The 16,979-nt window shown below is 41.8% G+C and overlaps 1 protein-coding gene across 3 annotated transcripts in view; it reads right to left on the bottom strand.

The window, feature by feature from the left end:
* Positions 1-16,979, bottom strand: part of TFDP2 (transcription factor Dp-2 (E2F dimerization partner 2)) — a 45,791-nt gene that overhangs the window by 9,709 nt on the left and 19,103 nt on the right. The window contains exons 3-9 of one of the 3 annotated variants that reach the window (XM_010159640.1): positions 15,771-15,874; positions 11,258-11,379; positions 8,696-8,743; positions 7,218-7,380; positions 6,516-6,662; positions 4,155-4,223; positions 2,391-2,542 (exon numbers count right to left, since the gene is read on the bottom strand). In XM_010159640.1, coding sequence (XP_010157942.1) covers positions 2,391-2,542; positions 4,155-4,223; positions 6,516-6,662; positions 7,218-7,380; positions 8,696-8,743; positions 11,258-11,379; positions 15,771-15,874 — 805 coding nt within the window. Of the gene's footprint in view, positions 1-2,390; positions 2,543-4,154; positions 4,224-6,515; positions 6,663-7,217; positions 7,381-8,695; positions 8,744-11,257; positions 11,380-15,770; positions 15,875-16,979 lie in introns of those variants that run through there. The other 2 variants (XM_010159641.1, XM_010159642.1) reach the window with 2 other exon arrangements.

The following is a 16,979-nucleotide window of genomic DNA, read 5'->3' as shown; positions in this document are numbered from 1 at the left end:
GTTTCCCTAATAATTCTCAGCATTATTTTGGCTGTTCATGAGAAAGCAACTTTTGTTCTCACAGAATGCTCTGCTGGGCGGCTATCTTAGCACTCAGTGCTAAGAGCTGGGGCCAGAGGGCAAGCCCACGTGCGCACCGTTTGGGTACCTCTCCCCGCTCTTTCCCACGCTTTCTGCTCTTGCAGGGTACAAGCGCCCACGTCCCACGCCGACAGGCTCAGGCACTCCCTGCAGCCGGAGACGCGGGCAGCAGCACCCCTGAGCGGGATCACCGCCTCGGCCACCTCGTCCTCCCTGGCGATTTTTTCCCCTGGTGGTTTTTTCCCCAAGACCTATAGCATTTGTAGAAAAGCATCCTATATGCTAAATACATTTTTCCTGTTTAAATGAGACTTACTTCTTCAGATGCCTCATCGTTTCAACACAATTTTTAACTTCCTTTTCATCTGAAGACTGCTTTTCTCTACTCTGGCTTCAGCAATGTCACTCCCAGCACGCTGCCGGGCACCCCACTACCTTCTCAAACTAACCCAAACACCTCCTGGCTTTACAGGAGAGCAATGCCATGCTGTTGGGGCCAGATGAAGCCTGTTCTTGCATGGGAACGCACTTAGGAGACAAACCTCTGACCCTTGTGATGCTAATTCCCCCTCTATGTACCATCTTTTCCAAGCAATTATTTATTCTGGAAGATCCTCTGTAAATACCATTTTGAGTAGCCAAACGCCATGAGCTTATCTGTTCATCAGACTTCCTAACATCACCTGCTGGTCTGTCATAAATACCAACCAACTGATGCTTTACAGAAGCGGAATTTGGGAGAAGAAAGGAAAATGGAAGCCCATTACAACACTGGGTTATCAACGGAGGCTGAAACCACATGCAGCACAAACATTCAAGCTGACGAGTTACAGGGTTAGGCAGCACAAATCCTCTCCAATGAGCTACAGAATTGGGATTCTCCAAACTGCGACCACTTTTACCAACTGCCTTGCTCAGCAGATCAGTGTGACTGGTTTAAGCCCAAACAGTTTCTGGCACTCTTTACCTACATACTGCTGTTGCCACTAAATCAGCTGCACAGTGACCACCACAGTGGAAATCTTGTTTAACTGGGGTTGTACACTTAATGATCTCCAGATGACAGTAATGCTGAGGCTGGGTTATATACACTGAGATATCAACACCTCGAATCATTCTGGTATGCTCATTTTTAGTAGTCAGTTCGAGACTGTAGAAGTGCACTACTTCTCTAGATCTCCAGATCTACATCTCTAGATCCCAGATGCCAGTTTAATCTCTGACAGCTTCAACGCAGCAGTTCTGAAGTTGCAGTATGAAATCGCTCAACTTTTTAACGACTTAAAGCCTAAATGCAGAGCACTGTTTACAAGTGCAGTGAGAAGTGTACAGTATGCCTATAAAATACGGGTGCAGTTAAGCTAAATTAATATTGATCCTAAAATTCCCAACTTGCTGAACTGCCATGCTGCTGGGAGTATTCCGAAAGGTTTGTCACAGAATGTAATGGACTTCAGTCCAATTCTCTAAAAAGATTCAACTTGCAATAGTATTGCTTTTTTGCAGTAGAGGCTGCCTGTGCTGTGTGCTACCTGACTGGAAGTTCCCATTGGGCTCTGTATCCCAGAGAGCACAGTCTGTAATCTGCAGTGTTAAAGCAAAGCCAGCTATTCTCAGCCAATAAACTAGTCTGAGCCGATTAACAGCCAACATAACAGCACCTCATGCTTCCAGCCATTTTTTCACAGGATGAAGCACGGCAGCACGCAGAGGTACGTAAGTGGAGGATTTTCAGATTAATATAAGTGCAACTATAGCACTTTGGTTACAAAGACAGTATTTCAAATTTCTACACCATTTCCTTCCTTTTTTTTTTCCCCCCTCAAAGAGCTACGTGCAACCTTTTAGCTATTAAAAACCAGTTCCTAAGTTGTTATACTGCCCCTAGGACGTTACGTTTGTGTTACGTGGATCTCCTTGTGTCTCTGACTACACCTCTGGTGCATCAGAGGAAGAATGCAGCAGCACTCCCACACGGCTTCATTAAAAGCTAGTGCTGTCCTGGCATATCGTTTTGTTCAGCTATTTCTCCTGCTCCCTGGAATACCACTCTAAAGGGCTTTTAGAGCAGTGAAAGTCAGCCTGTTTTAACTACTGGCTGTAAAGGAATGCGGATGAACTTATTCCTATTACTGCTGCGGTCGCAATAAATGCAAAAAAAACCCCAAACACCACCCTGAAGTGACAGTAGTGAATCTGAATACAGAAGTACTTGTAGTAAACTGGAAAAATGTCTCCAATTTGTTCACAGAAAGATTGCAGACCAAAAAGAAAATAAAACTGTACAAATTGATTCCATAAACACTCACTTATCACTCGATATGCTGCAGTCTATAACTGTTCTTTTGCTAGTGTTGACTATTAGGAAAGGCAGCTGTATTGTTGAGTTCAAAGCTGGAGGGCCTTGATTTTGTTGTTCATTTTGCTGATTTCTTTGTACCAAGTTTTTGAATGCTATTTGCTGCAGAAAGAAAGAAAAAATGATCACTGATAATGAAAGAGAAGACATCAGTGTGTCCAGGAAGTGGAACTTGATAGCTCCTATTTACCAGCTCAGTGTCTCCAGTAATTCTCTGTCAACAAGTAAGTTGTGGCCTGACTTCCCCTTTGCACTAGTGAAGCTCACCAGGAACACAAGTTAAATGCTATTTTTGCACATGTACCCTAACGGCTATGCCCCCCTCACAGTCCCTGCAGAAAAAATGGGAAAGGAGAAGTAACAGCTGGTGGAGAATGGAGAGTGCTGCCCTGTTCCTTCTGAAAAGGCGCTGGAGTCAGAGGTCTTCTCTATTATTTTATATGCATAATTACCTCAGACCAGGAGCTGGTTACACTGAAACAGAAGTTAACAGAAATTAGAGTGTTCCCCCACTTCCCGTGGTCCATATTCTCCTCTCCCTCTCATCCACCACCATCTCCTCTCCTCAAAGGAATTAGTTTTGAAATTCTCCTCTAAAGTTCCCTGAAAAGGTGCTGTTTGTGACACCCCTCGCTCTCCACTGAATTCTTGAATCTGTCTGCATGTGTGCAAATGTGTCTGTTTAGGAAATGCTCTTTGAGGGATTGGAAGTCACTCTGAGGCACTACTTACTCCACTTAAGGGGAAGGCAGAATCACAAAGGACTGGTAAACCGTTTGCCAGTGAACATAATCGAGGAAGTAAGGACAGCTGTAGATAGTAAGGGGGTGCAACTCTTGTCATCTTTAGACTAATAGTTAAGAGGGCCTGAGTTGTCTTATTTTCACCAAGATAATTTCATGTTGTAATTTCAAACCGTTAATTTATTAGGTCAGACAGAAAGAATCAGAATTGTGCCCAAAGTAGGGAAGCAGTTTTTGGTGATGAAAAAACAGGAGAAACATCAGATATTTAAACGTTTCACAGCATATCTATCTAATTTCATGAAAATTCTATCAATATAGTGGCACTAGGAGGAAAAATACAGCCTTATTGCCTGTGACCACACAGAAGTTGGATTGCACTTCAATTACTGAAAGTCTGCACAGACCAAAACACTTAAGAATGCTCATAACTGTATTTGCAAAATTTTACTTTGTAAAGCCAAAACTCAAGTCATCTCAAAGGTGCATGTCAGAATGTAAGAGAGCTGGATTTGCCAGCCTTCCACTCTTAGTATCCAGAAATACCTATCTCCCCCCAGACAACTCTCTACATACTTACACAAGTTCAGTTGTAAATTTCATAGTTTAGAATTGGGAATTTTGCAAGAAATTTTGCAATTTTACCAACTCTCAGCACAGGTAACTCTGGGGGGACTTGGAGTCAGCAAAGGGGACTCCTGAGTTGTTCCCAATCCCAGTGATGTTGGCAAAGCTTCAGCACAATGCTTACAAAGGCTTGCGGCAACCAGACGCAGCGCGCAGTTTTACGACAGTTACAACTGACCCAGAAAACGAGGGTAAGAGGTAGAATCCAGTAAAGTCACAAGTGTGAAACTTCTCTTCCCTAGTGTATCAAAGCAACTGAATACATCTGGAAAGAGTTTCAGTATTTCTAAGCTGTTGGATTGGCACTTGATAATTTCATTTATAGAAGAAATAACGAAACATACCTGCAGTAGCAGTTCCTGTAGTTGGGCTCGCTTCTGTTTTATCCTTTCAATCCGTCTCTGTTTTTCTATCTTAAAATACAAACACAAATGCATCGAGTTACCTTGTCTGTTCCACTGTGCCAAACCAGAGGCTTTAGCGTTCATCACTCTGCTAGCACCATTACAAAAATCCATACTTCCTTGGTGAATGGTGGAGAATTCCATGGCATGGTAAGTAAATCGCACAAGCCTTTTCAGCCCTACCCATTTGCCATACATCTGCTTCTTTTTCAATCGCATAGTCACATGAGTTTCTCCACAAAACAGGTCTGACACACTGCAATTTCTTTATCAACCATTTGAATCCCAGTAAAGCATCAATTACTACGAGAGAGACTTATTTCCCCACCCATTCCTCCTCTCCTGTACTGTGCCCTGAGTGGCGATTAGCATCAAATGAAACACTTGTTTGGGGGATGCTTTGGGTTATTAATTTTTCTCCCCTGCCCTCCACTCCTGGAATGGCACAGGCCTGGCTGCAGGCTACGAGACATACACGTGTGGAGGCTGGGCTCAGGTTCAGCACCTGCATCTTTCCAGTGACCTCCACTTCTTATCCGGACTACTGATTTGAGACTCCATTAAACAAGATTTCAGCAAGAAAAAAGGGATAGAGGTAACATTTTCTACATAAGCACAGAATCCATTTCTTGCATCAGTTTTGTTAATGCCAGTTTACGGGGCAAAGCCTGTTTTCAACCTAAATATGCTCTGTTTGAGACAGCGGCAGTACCAGCTGCCTACTGACACTGCAGATACAGCCAACAGTATTTTATTAGTGTTCTGGGGCAACACTAAACAACTGGACAACAGTCATCATATTTCAAAGGTATCTTTCCTCATAATCCTGTTGATGCCATCACTGTATCACTGTTCCCCAAAATATTAAACTCAGCTTAAATTACCTTTTCATTCAACCACTGAAACTAAATGATGCAGTCTTTCAAAACTTGACTGGCCTAAACCCTCCTGTTTTATTTACAATGTTGCTTTGTGGTGGTGTATCCCCCCCATTTTGATGCCGGGACAAATGTATATCTCTTAAAACCAATAAATGCTACAGATAAAATTTAGGCATGGTTTCTATAGAACAAGCATTTTTGTACAGATTTCTCATTTTTGTACTGCTAATCTTATTACCGAATGACACTGTAAGAAGAGTTGGCACTTTATACAGCTTTAAAAGCAAAATTAATTCTGATTTTCACATCATGCAGATTTATTTTCTATTATTTTCTATTATGTCACAAGAAGCAACATTTTAAAAAGATATGCCCAGCTTCCATTTTGCCCATATGTAACTGGACCTGAAACACCGAACAGCATATGACCACTGTAGATGACACAATGATATTCAAGTTCCATAACACTAACCTATGCTGAAGGTAATGCATCTCGTGAATGCATGTAAAACACAGATTTAGTAATGATTTAAAAAAAACAAACCCTGAATATAATGGTTTGACATATGCATACTCCGTAGGTGGATATATTTTCCAAGCTGCTCTAAGGGACAAGGAAAGGTAAGAAAAAGCTTTTTTCTTACCACATTGATATGGTAAGACAACTGATGTAAATGAACCTGCAAAACCAAGATTGTTTTGCACTGGAGAGGCATCCCACCCACCTTTTAAGATGTTTAATGCCACAAATATCACAAATGTAATAGATATTAAGATGTATTTACAGTCAGCCATTACAGCACTCTGCAGTAAGTAGAGTAACTTGGGCTTTTTATTTATGAGGCATTTGGCCTGAAGGCCAGGCAACATTCCTGCCTATAAATTCTGGCATCCCTGCAAAAACATGGTAACTCTTAGCCAGCTAGAAAAATAATGGAAATAACCAATAAGTAAACTTCATTTTTTCTCCCTACTAATTCATAACCAGCATTTGAAATCCTAGCATGTACTAGTTTTCAATTTAATTTCCTCTGAATAACACTTCCAAGTACACACATTAATAGAAAATTGATCTTTCTAATGTATAAGCGTAACCGCACCGCAAATTCTTTTGACTTTCTCCTTCTGAATTCAGGCTACTACAGACTTCAATCTTAAAAGTTATCCCTGATCGAATCAATGTCTACTTTTGTAAGATAAACACTTTTTTTAAACTGCATGTAATGTATACTAAATAAAACTGAAGTAAGAATAAACATATGTTTTCAGCTTATTCAACTATCAAACGTTGCTTTTTTGTAATGGGCGAGAATCAAAACCTATCAGGCTCAAACTGAGAATAATCCTCTCTTCTGAAGTAGAACAGCTCCATTAACACAACCTGTGAACTAGACAGAACTTCCCATCTACCTCACGTTACCTCTAGATTCTGACATTCCTGAGCTGAGTTTGTAGGAAGGCCGATCCATCTGATTTCCTTCTTCTCCTTTGAAATGATGTTCATTGCCATCAGGACATTAAGAGCATCGTAAACTCTCCGTCTGATATTTTTCTGATCATAAGCCTGCTAAGAAAACAATGCAGAATTCATTACAACAGAAGAACTCAACAAGGAAAGAAAGACTGAACACATCCTCCATAGATGGGCAGAAGATAAAACGCCCAAACGGCAGTTCAAGGCAGAGTGGTGGTAAAGCATGATGTCTCCCTCTGTGCTACCGCCTGGAGACCACAGACACTGCCTGGAGCGTGTCTGGTTGCAAATGGAAGATTCGGGCCTGCTTGGAGCCTCGGCGCAGCCAAGTCCTGTCATGGCAAGTCTGTTTATAGTTGAAAAGCCTGACTAAACTGCACATGGTGGGTACAAGAGTAGCCTTTTTTTGAAGGTAACTCTTTTCACACATTTTTCTATTACGTTATAATTTAGACAGAGTTCAAATCTTCATTTTAATTCTGTATTTTTAAGTTTCAGATGGTAAGTCTTTATATTTGGGAAGTAGTTAAGCAAATGAAGGAAAGCATGGAGTGTGGCAGGATAATGCAGAAATAGAAGGGAAAAAATTCCATCATAAACCAGGCAATTTTGTAACGGTATAAGAAATTTCAACACATATTTGCTTACCGAATCTGTAGCTAGGTTGCTGTTAGAATTTGTGAATTCTGATACCAGCTCATCAGCAACTTCGTTGTATGAAGTTGTTCCTTTACGTTGAACTTTTTCACATACTTTCATTGAAAAATGCCTCAGACCTTTCCCATTTTTATCTCCTTTTTTGCTTCTCTTACTGGAAGGAGGAAAGTAATTATTTTAATATATTGATTTTTAATAACCTACTTTGTTACATAGCAAAAGGTCTATCTTTTCCAACGGGAATCAGGAGTCATGACAGCATGCACTGCCTAAATCAAAATGAAAACCATTCTGCTTTTTTGATTCAGTTCCTTGTTCTTTCCAAGCTGGCAAAAATGTACATTGGAGCCCTTTCCCCTTTCCTGGAGATTTCTACGTTGATAGTTTTTGAACATAGACTGCTGGGCAGATGCTTAAAAAAAAAAAAAAGGATTTGTAATTCATCTCCAGGTGGTTTCACAAAAGAACAATCAGAAAGGGGGAAAATCCTCACTGGGAGTTTGTGTGCCTGGAAGAGATTTACAGGGAACTGTCATGCTAGTGCTTAAAACAGAAAGGCTCAAACATCCCTATGTGCAATACAGCAGGAGATACCTCAATTCTCCTAACAACCAAGTTTAATATTTGTGCCATCACAGTTAAAACTGAGATACAAGAATCTCTTTTTTGGAGACTAAGTACATGTTCATTGGCTTTTATTGTGCCAAATTAACAACTGGGAACTGTCAGGGTTGTTTTCCATTCACTTTCTTCATAAAAAAGCAAGAGCTTAGATAATGGTAATGGAAAAAACAGGTGTAATTGGTTTTATCACACAAACTAGATTTGGATGCATATTTCAGCAGAAGCCTTTAAAAAGCTCAGCTGTAGTGTGCCTTTTCTTTTTAATTACAGTTTTACAAGTTGGTTTGATAATATGTTTCAGTGAGATCTATTATTTTACAGAAAAAGAGCTTGTTACTGTTGACAGAACTAGGCAAGGAAGCCATTAAGCTACAAGAATGCTTTTCCAAATTTTGAATGTATTTCAGAAGACAGAACACTGGACAGAAGGACAGAAGAAAAGGAAGAATAGAAAAAAAATCCCAAAACACTCTTAATCCCTACAGTTATTCAATTTGAGTAACCCCTGACAAGTAAACAAATGAAACCACCTTGAATGCATTCAAATAACTTCTGGAAGCAAAGGAGAAGATCATCTGTTTACAAATAGTTGTCACATTGAAAACTAGAACAATCCTGTTTCTGAAGATGTGCTTGTTTTTCACTACTCCCAGTATCATCTGTAATTGCAAATATATTTCTCAGGAAGTGATAGAGTAATTACAGCTATGAGGAATAACACAGCTTTTACGAGGAGTGAGAACTGCTGAAAGTGGGAAGTGGACACCTATCTTGCTGAAAGGCAGACCTGAAGAAATAAAACAGGTATGACTGTATACATAAAATAGAAGTTCAGCGATACTCACCTTTCTGAAAAATCTGATTCTATAAATTCTCGAGTCCGCTTTCTGTCCCTAAGAAAACACAAGTCAAACTTATATGAAAACAACGTTATATATTTAGACCAGTAAAATTAATGCATTTGGGGCCTAGCTGGGTACTAACATTTGCTGTTTCATGTTTACTGAAAGGGGAAAATAGCACACAGGCAGCTTGATAAAATTTGAGAGAGGGTGATTAGGACTTTGGAGGTTATCTGAGCTCACTGCCAGACAAGTTCTATTCCTAATTTTAACACTCTTTGCCCATATGATTTTAGGGAAGTCACTTTATCTGGAAGTGCAGATGTGAGCTAGGTAACCAAATCCCTTCAAAAAGTAGAAGCTGGGCTCCTTTGAAAATTCTTGTTTAAAATTCCACCATGTAGAAGAAAAATGCCCTTAAAAAGTGCTTAAGTCTGTATTTTCAGGAGATTGAATGTTTTGGTGTCTTTAAACAAAAACCAGGGTACAACTAAACTCATATTAGAGCTGATGCATACAGAGCTGAAGAGAGGTACTCTGAAGAAGTAGTGAATGAATTTTGCCTACGAGTAGCAGTCACCGGCCACTGCCAGTTTCTGTACAGTTCTGTTTATCAGCTGCAGTAAGCAGACTTCTGAAGTAGTATTCCAAACCTGCCTTGCCCTCTTGCAGCTGATACTTGAGAACTACCATTACTTCACACTGTTACCCTGCAGCTGGAAAACCAGGGCTCACAGCAGATACTAATGAAGCTAAAACCCCAGCAGTGCTATGGAGCTGAACAAAAGGTGGGTTGGAAGATCTGTGCCACGAGAGCCGGCAGGGATGGGGCTGTGCGACCCAGAACCCCCTGGCAGCGATGGTGGGAGCCGAGTCTGGCAGCTCTGTCCATGGTGCTTAACCGCTCCCGCTGAACAGCTGGGGCTGACCTCAGCAGAGCTGGGGCGGGTGGGGGGCACGGCCCAGTCAGCCCCTGCTCTGTACGCCAGGCTGACTGAGGGTGTACAGAGCCCTTAGCACGAACATGCTCTTGGCTCGTTTGATTTTGGAAACAATCTGGAATCTGTGAAGAGGAGTAAACAATGAGTAAAGCAAGGAGTCTGGATTCCAAATCCTCCAGAGCTGTCTTGAGCAAGGGCTCACCACTTAGGTTCAGCACTCCCACAGACCCTTCCTCACCTTTGTTCTTCAGATGAAAACATGACCTATCACGTGGACTTCTGCAGGGATCAATACTGACGGGTCAGTCTGGAGAGCATCTTGCTCTTTTTTATCAGTGAAACAGTAGTTAGCCTCATTGGAAATACTGTCTCTGGATTTTAACAGTACACGAACAAACAGCAGGGTGGTGGTGGTTGATGCACTACAACTAGGCTTCTCTCTGGGGATCTCCAGCATCTGGGTTCAGATGAAGCTTAAGCAAGCTAATGGCTCTGGTTTACCAAGCTGCGAACTGACACTAGAGCTTTTCCCTCCTCTGGGTACTGAAAGAACTTCTGCCTGGCCTTCATGATTCACAACATTTGCAGAAAGAAAGTAATCTTTGACAAATCCTTTTTCAAATAAAATCAAAACTAAAGTGAATTCAAAAGGTATTTGAGGAGATAAACACATACTCAGTGTTTATTAAAAAATCAAGCTTAAAAACTGCTCAGCCAGGCATGCAGTTTATGGTTCTACGGCTCCACCATGGCTATATTCCAGCATGGCTCCGCTATGGCACTATGTTGGGAATGTAGCGACTGGGAAGTACAAGCCTATGACAATCCTTGCTTACAACATAGCATGAAGGGAGAAAGGTTACAGCTATTATATTCTCATTTCTGCCACGTTCTAGGTGCTCCATTTTCCCAGTTCTAAAGCTGGAAAGGTTCTACTGACATTCATCACCTGTTTAGAAGAATTAATCCAGATACGGAAATAAACTATGCTTTAATTTTCAAAGGTAAAGCACTACATCTGTCCTGAAACAAATAAGCTCAGCAGTGCTGGTATTAAGAAAAAACCCCAAACGAGTGAAATGCTGTAAAGGCCAGATCTCCTTAGAAGAGAAAAAGAGAGTCGTATTACTCTGGAGTACCTCAGAACCCATGAAAAGTTGTTGCTATTGTAAAATAGTAATAAAAATACAACATTGATTACATTCAAAATTTACCATTAGAGCTTTATTCTTAAATGACTCTTGAAGTGTTTTTGACAGTCCCTTCCCCTTTTGACACCTGCTGATACACTCAAAAGCAAAGCTACTTGGGTATACCATGAACTTTTGGGGGGAGAGGGAAGTGATTCTTTTCACAGGACTCAGGAATTTCTGACTCTCCATTGACACAAAGAAACAGACACTGCCATAAGCCAAAATTAAACCAGACAGTGGAGTGACTGGTGCTTGTACTTCCTCATCCCCATGCTCCAGACATCAAAAATTACAATAGTCTAAAGAGCATACTCCTTTTAGTTGTGTAAGAACTAAAGCCATAAGCCAACATACAGATACAACAGTATAAATAAAGAAAAAAAAAATCAGAACAGATCCTCCAACATCTTCAAATAAAATGAAAACCTTACCCTGGGACCCAGCCAGAAGCTTCCATTATGTGTGTCTGTGTGACCATTGTTGGAGCTGGGTTATATGGACTCCCGATCAGAACACTCCCTGAATTGGTCAGTCTCTGCGATGTGCTTATGATCTGTGAAATTTCAAAATAAAAACACAGCTCTCTGAAGAAAACAGAGGTGACCACAGCCCAAAATTCATAGTAAGAAAAAAGTAATTCTGTACCACATGCAAGCTGCAACCAAAATACACAGAACAGATGCCATCAGAAGATCCTTACACATGAAAGTAATTACAATGCTGTTAGGTTTTCTACTAATTGTCCCATATCACTGTGTTATTCATATGGACAAGATCTAGACAAATAGAAATAATTACTGGTATGACAGATAGGATCTATAACTACATACATCTGTCTGATTCTTCAAGAGTACATCTAGGCAATTTCTTGATCACTGTAATCAATAACGACTAATTTCCAATGCATTTGTCTCTTGCAATTGTCTGTCTTTGCTGCTGACGATAATCTGAGCTGCAGGCAAAGTATTCCCTGCAGTTCCTAGCATTCACGAGATCTCAAAGCACTCCAGCAAGCTAATAATATGACACTGTACCTATAGAATTAAATGTAAAGTCTGTACAGTATAGAGAGAATTTACATTCCTTCAAATCTGGTGAAACCATATGTACAATGGTTGTTAACACCAAGACACCTGTGTCTCAACTTTTAAATCGCATCTAAATTAATTCTTTGAAGGAGGTCACTAAGAATTTAGATTGTATTTAAAAGTGAAGCAGTATTAATCTTCAAAATAAAACACATGTTAAATTATTTTGATTCCAGTATAAAAGATTCATACCAAAGCTTCTCGGACAATGTTTTGTACTCATATTTTGCTTCTTTAAACTTTATTTTAACTTCACTCCGTTTGTTATTGCCATTTTGAGTAACTCCTGTATTAAACTTTGTAGTTTCCTTTACTACTTAACTTACCCAACACTTGTGTAACTGTATGGCAGAGGCTTTGTTTGGTGTCCATCGATATTGTTTAAAAAAGTAGAAAAAAATGATATCTGAAGAATTTCCCATTTCCTTAGCTCACTGAGCATTACTTCACATCCCTTCTGACATGACACTAATTACATACATATATTTTTTATCTTAAAGACAGAAATTTACCTTGCTTATTTTTCAAGTGGATAGGTTGACAGAAACAAATCAGAAATTTAGGAAAACTAAAACACAGGTACAAGTTAGTGGTTGATACTGGAGAGCAGAAGATCCCTGGCTGGCTGGATGCCTTACACAATGCATGCTGGCACAGAAACGTTACCAACTTATATCAACTTAACTGCTACACTGGCTTGAAGTCAGAAACATTTTGTGATAGAAAGGCAGGCTTTTAAAAATTAATCCAAGTTCAGCCATGGTGTAACACCAGTGTGTAAGTGAGACTCGGTAACACAGTATTTCAATGAACCATCAATCCAAGCCAGTAATTTTTATGTCAACTTCTTGCAAGATTACAAATAAGGTTCCTCTTCAGTAAGCATATGGTTCTGCCAGCATATGGCAGGCACAGGCCAGGGAGGAAAGATTTTAGATCTCTTGCATACCTACATCATACAAACATAGAATGGTTTCGGTTGGAAGGGGCCTTAAAGACCATCCAGTTCCAACCCCCCTGCCATGGGCAGGGACACCTTCCACTAGACCAGGGTGCTCCAAGCCTCATCCAGCCTGGCCTTGAACACTTCCAGGGATGGGGAAGCCACAGCTTCTCTGGGCAACCTGTCCCAGTGCTTCCCAAGAAGAATTTCTTCCTGATATCTAATCTAAACCTCCCCACGTTCAATTTAAACCCGTTACCCCTGGTCCTGTCACTACAGGCCCTTGTAAAAAGTCCCCCCCAGATTCCTTGTAGCCCCTTCAGGCACTGGAAGGTGCTATAAGGGCTCCCCGGAGCCTTCTCTTCTCCAGGCTGAACAAGCCCAACTCTCTCAGCCCGTCCCCATGGCAGAGGGGCTCCAGCCCTCGGAGCATCTTCGTGGCTTCCTCTGGACTCACTCCAACTGGTCTATCACCTCCTGATGTGGGTTCCACAGCTGGACGCAGCACTCCAGGTGGGGTCTCACCAGAGCAGAGTACAGGGGCAGAATCACCTCCCTCGCCCTGCTGGCCACACCTCTCCGGATACAGCCCAGGATACGGTTGGCTTTCTGGGCTGCCAGAGCACACGGCCGGCTCATGTTCAGCTTTTCGTCTACCAGTACCCCCAAGTCCTTCTCCTCAGGGCTGCACTTCACCACGTTCCACGCTGAGGTTTCACACTGCCCTACTGATGTCTTGGAAATTGCTGATCATATGTGTCACAGAAGAGTATTTTGTGTCCAACCTCCTCATAATTTTTATTGTGACAACCACTATGATAAACTGAGGTGGCAAAATGATGCTGAATGTTTGCGAGACTGCCCTGTCCCGCATCTTTCTATCCCTTCATGCCATCTAGTGGAGACGAACCCCAGCAGCATGCTCTCATGGGAGCCCCTTCCCCATGGCACCCCTGCCGCTCGGGTAGTACCCTGTTTGGTGGGCACTTATGGGTGGCAGTTGCACAAGCACAAAAATCCATCTGCCCGCAGCTTGTGCTAAAGCTGCAAGTTCCTGCACGCAGGGACACAGATGTCATAGGTATGCAAATTGGTGCTACTTCAGTGTCACACTTATACTACTACCAAATGTTTGCTTTCACAAGAAATGCTATGGTATTTTCAGAGGACTAATTCCATCTTCTCTTAACAGCAAACACTTTTCCAGTGTGCCTGAAGTATTCACAGAAGTCACTGCATGGCATAAAACAAAGAAAACCTCACCTTAATTTAGAAAATAGAGCATCTGTGGGATGTGTTAATTCCCTGTAATTAAGCACTAACATTTTATCAATCATAATTATGCAGTTAAATTTACACCTACAGACTGAATCCAAAGAAACTGTACCAAACAGCCATCCACACAGGTCGAGGCCGCAGACTGCGCTGACTGCATTCTTGGCACAGCTGTACCCCAAGGGATTCAGACCAATGGTCCCTGTCCACCAGCAGCCTGCCCCACTGCTCCTGGGGCTGTGTGCTGGTTTGCAGAACCTGGAGCAGCTGCAAGGCCTTGTAACCTACAGTGGTGAAACAAACCCAGAACCCTCACAGCAGCAGGATGTTGCTAACACAGGTGAGATGCCAAAGGAGCATTAACCTTCTCGCTATTAAGGACTTGCGAACGTTCTCTTAAACAGTCTGGGATACAACACAGCTGTACACTGGGTGTCCTAGGAAGCCTGTGCTAATGGCTAGATAACAAGAAAATGTTTTCTGAATATAAAATCTATCCTTGCAAAGCAGCAAAATAAAATAACATAATAAAAAAAGAATCAAAAAATGTAAAAATAAAATGTCTGTCTCACACCATGTAGTATCTTTTGCAACTTCTATCTGCTATAGAGCCTGAACTGTACCTTGAGTTCATTTCAAGCAAAAGCAGGGCCTTAAGAATCACTTGTAAGAGCAGAAACTGCATGAAGTGACTGCTATTCCCTGGTCTTGGCTATTATTTACTGCCCTCACAAAACACATCTTTTTTTAGTAGAACTATTCCAGGAAAATGCCACAGGGCACGTACTCTAGCAGTACTTGCATCAGTACCAATGCAATGAGGAACACTACTCTCTGGTAGACAGCCTGTGACTAGTCCTTCAGAAGGTGAGCTTCCACACTGGAGAAGGCCGCTTAGGGGGCCTGGCTGTAATGCTCGTGCCCATCTGTCCAGCTGGACAAAAGCCAAAGAAGAACAGTGATAACGGCTGACGTGAAAAGGACCCAACACAATTATTTATAAAACACACGAAATGGTCCTTGTGCTCAGGCTAAGTCCTCGGCAAGCAGGCATCAGGTTACTAGACACAGGGCACTGTATTGCCTATTTAGCTCTTTGGCTACCACAAACCCAAGGATTTTTCTCAAAACCAGATGTAACCCCCCTGAAACAGCAATATACGCTCATCCACAGCTGTCATTGTAGTTTCAACAAGTTAAATCCCTAGCAACACATCCGAGACACTCCGTCTTCAGCAATGCTGGGGGTTTACTAGTGAGAACATGACTCAAAATATGCAAAGAGGATCAGTAACATTCTTAATGAGTTGTGTTTTTTCTTAATACACCTTTGAGTCATAGTTAAAATGGTAAGGTTGTTTCAATTTCCACTCAAAGGCAGGAAGATGGGTATCCCCTAAGGTCATGCACAAGACAGCTGTTGGGAGTGGCAGTCCCGGCATGCCCAGATTGCTGTGCCCACGCATCCTCACCCCCCCATCCAGGCGGGGCACTTCAGCCACTGCGGCAGCCGAGGCCGGAAGCTGCAAGTTCCTAGCACAGTTCACACATCTCTGCTTTACACGTTTCCGTGTTACACCAACTGGAAATCACGCAGCTAGTTACAAAAGGTAGCACTGCTGGAGCTGCAAAACTTACCATTTGGGGTCCAACATTCACATTGATTGGTCCTAAGGTTTTTGGCAAAATCTTAGTTGGGGAGTTGGTGCTGGAAACTGGTAATGTGATTACTGAAATATTACCTAAAAAGAGCAGTAGAAAGAGAGTTTTAAATTAATTCCTTAGTAACCTATGAATAACATTTTGGCAAGTTCTCACATCACTAACGTTTTGGAATCAGGTTAGCTTTTGTGTCTCATACTCTGCACACACACCCTCACACAACAGCCTCAGACCTTTTATCAGATGTCACAAGGACACCTCACAAACCTACACCTTCACTATTTTACCTTTAAAATTACATGTTAGTATTCCAGAAACAATTTCTTCTGCCTAAGACAAAGAGCATACAGCCTGCCATACCTCAGCAATTAAAAGTTAAAATCAATGAGTATACTTCTAGAAAGAAGTCAGCATACAAATGCTATTTATAATAAGTACACGTACAAACCAAGCATCCATGTCTTCACAGCCTTAACCAATCGTCATCTGACTACACTGAAGCAGTGAAGTAAGCCAATCACTGTCCAGATGGAGTAAATGATGCCTTTGCAACTTACCTTAAGTAACAGAGCAGGCAGCTGGACCTCAGAACAAAGCCAACCATGCATCTCTAACCCAGCTTGTTCTCACCCCAAGATGTTTACCATCTTTGTGATCGTGGACTGCTTACAGATCTACATCATCCTGCCTTCACAGAGAGAAGCACAGCTCTATGCTGAGTGCCTCACAAATGCCACTGCTCCTCCTCTATTCCAAATCCTACCTTGTAAGCTTTATTATTCAGACTCAATGTCTTAATCAAAACTGTCACACAACACTACCATTATAGCCCATGATGTTCAAACTTGTACAGAAGCCACCCAAAGTGGTGAACATGTTTATCTACAGACATCGTGGAGGCAGCAGCTCCTGTCTCTATGACAGTTTCAGAGCAAAAGGGCTGGGAATTGATCAGTCAAATACCTCCCCCATTCTTATGCACAGCCTTATTCAAACTGGGGAATTACAGTGGTGGGTCTGGAGGCAGAATCGAATAAGGAAGAGCTGCCACTGCCTTGTAATCCACAGAGTCAGCGTGGATCTAGATGGGGCCATGAGCCATAAGGACAAGGACCGGCTCCAGAAGAGCTGCTTAACACTCTCTGCCAGGAGCAGAGAGAAACTGAAGGCATCTGAGGTGACAGG

This window comes from Eurypyga helias, unplaced genomic scaffold, assembly GCF_000690775.1.
Source record: "Eurypyga helias isolate BGI_N326 unplaced genomic scaffold, ASM69077v1 scaffold9049, whole genome shotgun sequence".
Taxonomy (NCBI): Eukaryota; Metazoa; Chordata; class Aves; order Eurypygiformes; family Eurypygidae; genus Eurypyga; species Eurypyga helias.
This window is presented reverse-complemented; position numbering and strand designations above follow the sequence as displayed.